Source organism: Bos mutus, chromosome 5 (genome assembly GCF_027580195.1).
Source record: "Bos mutus isolate GX-2022 chromosome 5, NWIPB_WYAK_1.1, whole genome shotgun sequence".
NCBI classification, from domain to species: Eukaryota; Metazoa; Chordata; class Mammalia; order Artiodactyla; family Bovidae; genus Bos; species Bos mutus.
The window spans coordinates 110,739,627-110,749,559 of NC_091621.1; the positions used below are offsets into that span (position 1 = coordinate 110,739,627).

The 9,933-nt window shown below is 57.6% G+C and overlaps 1 protein-coding gene across 3 annotated transcripts; it reads right to left on the reverse strand.

Annotated features, from left to right (window-relative positions):
* Positions 1–56: 56 nt before the first annotated feature.
* CDC42EP1 (CDC42 effector protein 1) lies at positions 57–7,960 on the reverse strand. Of its 3 annotated transcripts, none has more exons than XM_070371621.1 (3): positions 7,805–7,960; positions 2,638–3,402; positions 57–1,320 (listed from the first exon to the last, which is right to left on the reverse strand). In XM_070371621.1, the coding sequence occupies exons 2-3, from the start codon at positions 3,098–3,100 to the stop codon at positions 698–700; spliced, it is 1,086 nt and encodes a 361-aa protein (XP_070227722.1). In that variant the 5' UTR covers positions 3,101–3,402; positions 7,805–7,960; the 3' UTR covers positions 57–697. The 3 variants fall into 3 exon arrangements, with proteins under 3 accessions (XP_070227722.1, XP_070227723.1, XP_005895272.2); XM_070371622.1 differs by lacking the exon at positions 7,805–7,960 and adding an exon at positions 7,546–7,775; XM_005895210.3 differs by lacking the exon at positions 7,805–7,960 and having other exon boundaries at positions 2,638–7,509.
* Between the last annotated feature and the right edge of the window lie 1,973 nt (positions 7,961–9,933).

The window sequence follows — 9,933 nt, forward strand, 5'->3', positions numbered from 1 at the left end:
CTCGAGCAGGTGGCGCGGACACGGTCATCCCAGGTCCTCAAGCATCTCACTGGACACCTTTTATCAAAAAAAACCTTTTTAATCAGGACCCAGAGGCAGGTCTGGGGTGCACGGGAAGGTGGGACCCTCCCCCCTCCCAGTGAGGTCACACCTGACGTTTCTGAGGCTTCTGGGACATGGGGCTGGCGGTGGGAATGTTGGGGAGGCAGCCGTGGGGGCTCTCAGAAAGGCAGGAGGGACCCTGCTGGGGGCAACTCCAGGATGAGCTGGGGCCGAGGGTCTCTTCAGGAGAGGAGACAAAGGCTCTATGTGGTAGGCTCCCCACCCCCACCCAGCAAGGGCATTTTTCCCAACACAAAGGCTGCACTGTGAGGCTGGGCCCTCCAGTGGGTTGGGGGCCTGGGGTGGAGGGTGGGCCCAGGGAATGGCTACTGGGTCTGGAGGTCCAGAGTGGCAGTGGAGGGAGGCGGGGTGGCTGAGCAGGGTCCAGGGGAACACCTGGGTTCCAGAACAAGCCTGGTCTCCCCTGGCCTCCCTCTCATGTCTGTCCAGCAGAGGTGTGGACAGGTCTGGGGACAACTTGGGTTCTCCCGTCTGTCGTTGGCAAGACCCAGCCGCCAGGGGCTGGGGCTGCATCTGGGCTCCTTGCAGGTGGTGCCCGGAGGCTGACCAGGGTTCTCAGCCTGTGCCCAGCCAATCACACCTTCACCTCGTCATCCTCCTCAGCATCAGCAAACTCGAAGGTGTTGGCCTGCACTGTGCTGGGCACGGGGGTCCTGCTGCCTGCCTGGGATGCCCCCCACTCTTCATCCAGGCTCCCCCAGGAGGCCCGAGCCTGGGACAGCGCCCCCAACCCCTCGGCCCGAGCATCCACCTCAGTGTAGTGGCGGCAGCTTTGGCTGCCACCCGAGACAGCGCCCCAGTGCCTGCCGGGGCCCTCGTCAGCAGGCGCACGGGGGCCCTCTCCCACCGCGCTGGCCCTCGCCTCGGCCACTGGGCCCAACCTGGTGGTTACCCCATTGGGGCAGCGTCCACGAAGTGAGGGGCTTGAGGCAGGGGCCGGGGGGTTTGCAACAGAGGCTGGGGGACTTGCAGCAGGAGCCGGGGCTGGGGTCTCAGCTGCAGAGCCTTCTGAGAGGCTCATGGCTCCCAGGAGCTCAGTGAGGAGAGAGGGCCCAAGGTCGAGGTCCAGGCGGAAGGATAGGAGGGAGTCAGAGCGGCGGAGCTCAGGCTCAGTGGGGAAGGAGCTATCACGGTCTCGGTCACGAGGCTTTTCTGGGCGAGGCAGGCGGGAGATGGTGCAGAACCCGGAGTCCAGGCCTAGAAGAGAAATAGGGACCAGGGTCAGAGCTGGGGGCCCTAACCAGGAATTGGGGAAGGCAGAGCCAGGACCAACACCTGCTTGCGATGTGGCCTTTAACAAGCCACCCCCCAATCTGACTGCAGCTTCCTCCATCTTTCCAATACAGTGAACCCCACAGTCTCTTGAGCAATCTTCCTGTCAACCCTGGAAATTGACATAATCCTCATTCCCATTTTGCAGATGAAGAAAGTTTGGGATGAGGGGAAAGGCTCGCCCAGGGCCACAAAGTCTGATGGGCTGGAGCTGAGCCCGGAGCTCAAACCTCCTGACTCTCAGGCCCAACACTGAACTTGAATGACCCCTGGTCCCCTTCCGTGAACCCAAGCACATGTACTGGTTTGTGGGCACAGGATAGAACCAGCAGCCGGTGTGACAACATAGAAATCAAGACCCAAAGGACAGGCAAATGCCCTGTAAATGCCCTCTGTCTCAGACCCTGGTTCCAGGACTACCAGGCCTGGGACATAGCGGTGGGACCGCAGACCAGTCCTCAGTGGGATTCTGAGCATCACCCCTGGACAGGGAGCACCACAGGAAGCCTCTGGTGGCGGGCAAAGCTGCAGGGCAGGGAACGGTCACCAGGTGGCAGCAGGGGCCCCAGTTCTCAAGTGAGCTGTCCAGGAGGAGCCCAGGTGACACCCACCCCACCCCATGCTGGCAGGAAGGGCTTCTGAGGGGTTTTCCAAATCTGTCAAGTTACAGGAACCTCTGTTCAAATAACAACAGAGCAACAGCTCCCGTGTCCTGAGCACCTACTGTGTGTGAGATTCTAGGCCACAATCAAATATGTGTTATCATTTCACTGAATCTTAGCAGTGACCCTAAGTGCCCATTATATAGGCCAGGACTTGACTTCACAGAGGTCAATGTGCTCACTGAGAATCAGGCAGAATCAGGATTTGAATCCAGGGCCCTGGCTCTCCACCTCTCCACTGTATTGTTCTGACACAAGGGAGCTGCTTCCATTGAAGCAGGCAAGGGATAGGGGAAGGAGGGTGGTGGGCTGGCTTAGCCGAGGGCCCAGAGAAGGGGAGGCAGCTTAGGGGCAGGCAGAACTCAACCCCCACCTCATCACCTCTCAACCTCAGTGTTTTGGGGAGTGAACTGGTTCCCGCCCTGTGACCCACCCTTGCCATTCACGATCTCAGGTTTGGGTCTGACTTCCATGGAGACCAAACTACTGTGGGGAAGAGCTCACTTGGGAGGGTTGGCTGAACCTTCAAACCCGCTGCACCTCAGCCCCTGAAAAATGGGCAGACAGCGCAGGGCCTCACCGTAAGCAGAGTGGCCGTCCGTGGAGCTGGCAGGGCTGCGGTCAAAGCTGAGCTTGCCCACCACGAGGCTGTCGTAGGCCGCCTGGTTGAGCTGAGGCAGGGAGATGGCGTTCTTGATGATGGGGGAGATGGCCGGTGGAGCAGGCGAGGGTGCGGGCGGAGAAGCCATCCTCCGGGGCGGGGCCCCCACCCTCCGCACCAGCTGCAGCTTCTTGGCCAGGAAGCCCCGGGGCGAGCGGTGGGTGCTCCCTGAGCCGCCACCATGGTTGCTGAGGAAGGAGGTGTCACCGAAGACATCCCCGCCGCGGCCCACGTGCATGGTGTGGCGGAAATCCCCAAGCGGGGGGCTGATCATGTCCGCGGTCAGCCGCTTCTTCCCCTGCGAGCTGGACACCCAGCCCACGGGTGAGAGCTTGCCCAGGTTCATGGCCGGGGCTCCTCCGGCCCCCTGGGGGCCCGGCATCGGCTCTGGCTGTTCACAGCTGCTGGTCCATGCTCACCGGGGCCTGGGGAGACTGCTAGGCTAGGTGAAGGGTCCACTTCTCAGCTCCCTCCTTCTTGGTGGGAGGGGGTGGACGGAGGCTGCCCCTCTGTGCTAAGGTGCTGCCCCTACATGCTGAGGCTGTGGGGGGTCCATGGCTTGTCTGCCCCGAGGCCTGGCTCCCAGTCCCGTGGAAGGAGCTGCAGATGTTCTGGCCAAGGACGTAGATGGCACCAAACGTGCCTCAGACGTAGACAGTCCTTCTTCTGCCCAGGAGTGGAGACCTAAGAGAAAGAAGGTAGTGGAGGGCCTGGGGGCATCTTGGTCCAAATAATAACAGCTAAAGAGAATAAATGAGGATCATGGAGAAAATGCTGAACAGACCCGCAGAGGAGGCCACGTGGCATGATTCCTCATCCAGGAAATTTAAGAGCAGGTGAAACAGTCCCATGACAGAAGAGCCTGGCGGGCTACAGTCCATGGGGTCGGGCAGGGCTTAGCAACCAACAACAACAAAACAAAACAACAGTGATAGAAATCGGAATTGTGATTGCCTTTGAACAGATATAGACTGGGAGGGGGCACAAAAAATTCACGGAGCTGTGCCCTTCTTCAACTGTATACTGGTTAAAACCTATGAATGGTCATTATATGGTCCCCATTGATGAAGCACCTACTGAGTGCCAATGGCTTATGTTCATCACTCATTTAACCTCGAGGGAGGCACTATAGGCTTCAGAGGAGACACGGAAGCCCAAAGAAATGAAGGGATTTGCCTGAGGCTACACAGTAGGCAATGGTGAAGCAGAGCCTCCAACCCCAGAGCCCTTGAGCCCCAAGCTACACTGCCTCCTGCTGGCGGGTGGAGTTAAGTCACCTTCCTTCTTGGGTTAAACTGTCTTCCCCTCACAGAGGCTAGGAGGTGACGGCCAAAGGCTTTATGAACTGCTGTGTAACCAGCAGAACCCTTCACTTTCTGATGCTTCCTGGAAAAAGGATCCTGTGGTCAAAAGTGGTTTTTCCAGCTGCTTATTACATGTCTGAGCACACTCAAGGCTCTGAGAAGGCCCGCAGGAAGAACATATTTTTTTCGAACTGATGTCAAGGCCTTGTTACCAGGGAACAAGTTTTGGAAAAAGCTCAGCTGGTGCCAAAAGCTGTTCTTTGCCTACTCCCTTCTGTCCTGATCTCTTCCTCACCCTCCTCCCCCATCCCAATCTTCTCTAAGCTTCCCTTGGTTTGACATCACCCCTTCTAGCACCCTAAGAGTATACACTGGAGGACACCTATGAACCTATGCTCCCATATTTGGTTTTCCTGTGGCCCGGAGAGGCCAAGCTTCTTCAAGGTCACGTCAAGAGAACCAGTAGAGATGTCATTTCAGAGCCTCTGACTCACGTGGCTTTTAGTGGCTCGTGGAGCCCTGTCTTGTCTCTCCAGATCGCAACACACTCTAAGGGTGGGGCCTGGATTTTCCTGCCTCCCTCCCTCCAGCGCTCAGCTTGGGCTCTGCACACGGCCAAGTGCCCAATCAGTACCAGGAATTCTCTGTGATACCTTCATGCCAAAGGCTCACCCTTGCCACCGTCCGAGTGAGGGCAGGTAGAGGATTTAGTGGCCTCACAGTGTGACCTTGGGCAAGTCATTTACCTGCCCAGACCTGGGACCTGAGCTGATAAAAGTTGATATTGATTCTTAACACCTAGATCTGAGCGTCAACTTAAAAAAAAAAAATTGCTGCCACCTCCAAGCATAAAAATCTCAATACTGCCCTTCAAATGTTATTTGAAATTCAAAATAGGTTAAATAACAAGATAAAAACAAAGGAGGCAAGAAGACAAAGCTTGCTTTGTTTTCTGACTGCATTCTCTTTCCTTCCCACCATGGGATCCTCCCCCAACCCTGACTCCTCCCCCACAGCGGGGGGCGGGGGGTATCTGAATCATTCCTTTCCCTGGCACCCCCGGCACCAAGATGTCCTCGTGGAATGTTTGCCGAAGTAATGAAGTGCTCTGCAGTTGGCCAACCACTGCATGATGTCATCTGATTCTCCAACAGCCCCGAAGCTGGAGGGTTAGCCCATTTTACAGGAAGAGCCAAGGCTTGGAGAGAAGGAACTTGGCCAGGGTCATGTGGCAGGTACCTCGCATGGGCCATTTCCTTGCTCTGCTGAGGACTGAATCTGGGGACAGAGGGGAGGGAACTGGTGGGGGGGGGCGGAGTGTCATTCTGAAATGTCACGAGGAGAGGTCACTATGTCCATCATGTGGCCACACCTACTTCTCCCCAGCCCCTCCTTTCTCAGCAAAAGGGGTCCTGGTCCCCACCCCACCACTGTGGCCACTTGGACTTGAGACACCAGCTTCTGCCCGAGTCTTATGATAAGCCCATGTCTCAAATGCCTCTGGGCACCTCCAGAAGCTCTCCACCCTGCCCACTGTTGTAGGGACACCCGCGGCACTGTGCAGCCGAGGACAGGACACTGCTACTGGGGACCTGTTTTCCCATGTGCAAAACAAGGCTGGTCCTCTCCCAGGAGAGTTTTAAGAGTGGAAAGCGCTGTAATTAAACCCTTGGATCCTGAAGCAGGGCTGGGTTCAAAGCCAACATTCTTACACTAATAATGTCTCTCATTCTGGAGAGACAGAAGGAGAGGCTCCAACCTTGATGTAGCCTATTTGGCCCTTGAAGCTGATCATCAGGTATCGCTGGTGATTAGGTGTGCCCCACCTGGCCCTGGAGTAAGCAGGGCTCTGGCTGTCCAGGTATGTGGCCTCTCTTTGCTCCCCAACCCAGGAATACTACCTGCTAATGCTCACAAACACCCATTTTACAGACGGAAAAAACGAGACATGAAAAGGAAACTGACTTGTCCCAGGTTGGAGAGCAAAATGAGGCGTGGCCAGGAATCTCCTCAGGATTCTACTGTTGTTAGTTGCTCAGCCTTGTCTGATTCTTTGTGGCCCCATGGACTGTAGCCCACCAGACTCCTTGGTCCATGGGATTTTCCAGGGAAGAAAAATGGAGTGAGTTGTCATTTCCTCCTCCAGGGGCTCTTCCCGACCTAGGGATCAAACCTGCATCTCCTGGGTCTCCTGCATTGCAGGTGCATTCTTTACCTGTTGAGCCATTGGGGAAGTCAGGAGTCTACCAACCTCAATAGTAAATGCCAGGAGAGTGGGTGAAGGCTCCAGGAGTGCTGAGCAGATGCCCAGCCGCTGAGCACAGAAGGGCAGGCCAGGGAGGCAGGAGACGCAGCCCTGCAGATTCAGTTTACCCTACAGATAGTCAGGCCTGGGTACTTGGTAGGAGCTTACTCAATAGCAGTGGTGACCACAAGGACAAGGTTTGGGGCCGGAAGTAGGGACCTCGCGGTTAGGAGAGGCCAACAGGGGCCGCTGTGGAAGTGCATGTGGTTGGAGGAGGCCAAGGGCCCTCTGATGGCTGTGGGGGAGGGGGCAGAGGCAGGGGTGAGAGGCGGGTGGGGGTGGCGGAACCCTAGGGCTCACCTGGGAGTCACCCGCAGGCCCCTAGGGGGCACCACCTCTCATCCTGGAAGCCACTCCCTGCTCACAGCACCCCGCCCGCAAGTGTCCAGCTGGGTAGTAACACCATCCTTACCGCTGGACGGAGGGACCCTGTCTCCGTTAGGGCTGTTCTAGCCTCCCCGAATAAGGGGTTAACTTTCTGGGGGCTGCCTTTTCATGCTCCTCAAAGTCCAGCCATTTCAAGAGGCAGAAACGGAGCCGAGAAAAAGGATAGCACGTTGTCCACAGTGGCAGCGGAGACCCTGTTCTCAGGCCGTCAAGGGGGACAGTAGGAAGGAGCACCATGGACCCCAAGTTAGAGCCGAATCAGCCTTTGACGCCGAGGCTGATTGGCCTAAAGGCAGGGTCTCCCCAAGTCCTCGGCTCCAGACCCTGCGCTGCGTTTTGCGCAGCTGTGGCCTCCGCGGGCCAGCCCTTTGGCCACTCTGAGCCTCAGTTTCCCGATCCAGAAAAGGGGCTTCAAACTTCGTGAGTCTCGGTTGGCTTGGCGAGAACAGAACAGTCTCGAGGGCAGTGGGGATGGGAAGTCCCGGAAAGATTTTGGCCAGAAAACATTCCCTTTGGGAGGAATGAGGTTAGAATGTTGGAGGGTCGTCGCTCCGCGGGGAAGAGGGCAGCTGGCTGCCTTGGCCCGAGGGGAACCGGACGGGATGACCTCACCCGCCGCTCGGGCCTGGAATGCGGCGGTTGGGGAGGGGGCAGGGTGCCTGGACCATCTCCCCGGCGGTCCCCCCCACTTCCCGCTCTCCCCGCCAGCCTCGCCAAGGGGCCCGACATTCCGACACATGCCCCACTCCCCGTTCCTTCCCTTCTTTTCCCAGGGCAGGAAGGAGCGTAGACGGCCTTCTGCTCGCCTCCTCCTCCCGCAACCCGCTTTACCTTCCAATTCTCTGCCGCTCTCTACTCGCCGGGACCAGCGCGAAACCACCCGAAAACTTGGAGCGTCCCCGTGCCGCTCCCGCGGCCGGCGCTCCCGGCCTGTCCCTTGGCACCCGGGGCGATCTTTGGCAGGCTGGCCCCCTCCCCCGCCCCGGTCCCAAGAACCTAGGGGGTGCCAAGACATTTCGGCGCCGCGATCCCCCTGCCCGCGTCCACGCCCACCCTGGGCTGGACGACCAGCGGGCCAGCTCGCGGTTACCTTCTCTCCGCGCGCCCCGGGAGCCGGGGGTGAAGGGCGGACGCGGCGGCGGGGCAGCGTGTCCCCGCGCGCAGCCCTGGCGAGTGGCTGGGCCGGTCTGCGCCGCCCTGGCCGCGGGCTCCGCGGGCTGGCTCCGGGGGCGGGGGCGGGGTGTGGGCGCGCTCCCTCCTCCCGCCTCTCTGCTCCAGGCCGCGGGCGGGGCGGGGCCCCCAGTCCCGGGCACCGATCGGGCCGCCCCGAGCGGCGACTGCGAAAGCTGGAGGGGGCGCCAGGTCAGGCTCTTTTAGGCCAGGGGGAACCAGGAACGTGCGGGTTGCCCGGGCGAGGTGACTCGGGTCCCCAGCTCCCAAACCCTCTCCCACCGTCTCCTAGCAGGGCCTTGGGGTGACTGACCTGACAACTTCGCTTGCTGGGCTCTCCAGCCGCTCCATGTGGGAGTCTGGGGAACCTGGAAGCCAGATCTGCGAGGCCCTGTACTCCCGACTCCTGCTTAAACCTTAAGTTCTATAAGCTGGGATACCCACTCCCTTTCTCCTAACCCCCCTTTCCTTTTTACTCCAGTACAGCTCCCCCACCCCGCGATTACCAGAACACAGACATGAGCCACACTGGGGCCAGGCCACTGGTAGAGTGGTGTGGTGTTGTGGTCAAGGCTGTGGAGGCTGGAACCCAACAGCCTGGTTTCCTATCCTGTGCTGGTCTCTGCTTAGCCTTTCGGTGCCTTGGTTTTCCCATCTGTAAAATGGGATAATAACAGCAGGCATAAGATGTTATGTGGCTCAGTGTTCCCTGCTGTGTCAGCACCTAGCAGACTTGCTGAACAATTAATTACATGAGGTCACATCTCTGATGTGTGGGTTCCCGAAGCTTCATTGAGCACTCCTCAACTCCACCCATGAGGGTCAGGGAATCAGCCAGGCACAGGACTCTGTGCTGTCCTCAAGGAGGGGAGATGGATCTCTCTCTGATCCCCAGCTTATGCTGTTTCAACGTTCCCTAAGAGTTGGACACAACTTAGAGACTAAACAGCAGGAACAATATTCCTCTTGGACTGTGAGCTTCCTAAGGACAAGCGGGAAGATCTGGGGGCTGTTCTTGCACACAGCCCCATAACATAGTCCACAAGAGAGGGGCGGGGCTCAGCAAGGTGTCCTGGAAGAGGTGATACCTGAGTTAAGCTGTAAAGGACACACAGGCAGAGGGAAGGGCAGTGGGAATGTGCACACACCCGGCAAGAGACAGAACAAGCAAAGGCTTAGAACTAAGGATCCGCTTGCAGGAGGCAGGTGTGGCTGTAGGAGGAGGGGCCGTATTTACACACACATGGAAAGAGGAGGTTTTTTGGCTGCACCTCCTTCATGTGTGTGCTCAGTCGCTTCAGTTGTGTCTGACTCTTTGCGACCCCATGACTGTAGTCCACCAGGCTCCTCTGTCCATGGGATTCTCCAGGCAAGAATACCGGAGTGGGTTGCCACTTCCTCCAGGGATCTTTCCAACCCCGGGATGGAGTCTCTTATGCCTCCTGTCTTGGTGAAAGTGAAGTGAAAGTGAAAGTCACTCAGTCCTGTCTGACTCTTTGCAACCCCATGGACTATACAGTCCATGGAATTCTCCAGGCCATGATACTGGAGATCGAACCCAGATCTCCCACATTGCAGTCAAATTCTTTACCAGCTGAGCCACAAGGGAAGCCCCCTACCTTGGTAGGTAGATTCTTTACCACTAGTGCCACTTGGGCTCCCAGAATGCACATGCTAGCCACCAAGGGAGGAGGTTATTTCCCCAGCAGGACAGATGGGGAAACTGAGGTTTAGATAATTCCAGCACTTGCTGAGGTAACAGCAGGACTGAGAGTTGGACATGACTTAGCAACTAAACAACATCAGAACAATAACCAGGCCCTATCGCCCCTCACCTGCTCATCATTGAATCCATATGAGATCCCTGTAGGGACAATACTGCCATCATGTCCATTTTGCAGAGAAGCAAAATGACTTTCCCAAAGCCTCCAGCTGTGGCAAGTTGTCCTTATGTCCTGGTTTGCCCAGGAGAGTCCCACATGATGCCCAATATCCCAGCATAATTATTAATAAGACTTCCTTTCACTCTCAAAGATGACCTGGTTGGAC

Excerpts from the sequence above, each read along its gene's own strand:
- CDC42EP1 (XM_070371621.1), bottom strand. The coding sequence starts at position 3,100 with ATGCCGGGCCCCCAGGGGGCCGGAGGAGCCCCGGCCATGAACCTGGGC. Across the intron at positions 1,321-2,637 it reads GGACGGCCACTCTGCTTACG|GCCTGGACTCCGGGTTCTGC; the intron begins GTGAGGCCCTGC and ends TTTCTCTTCTAG.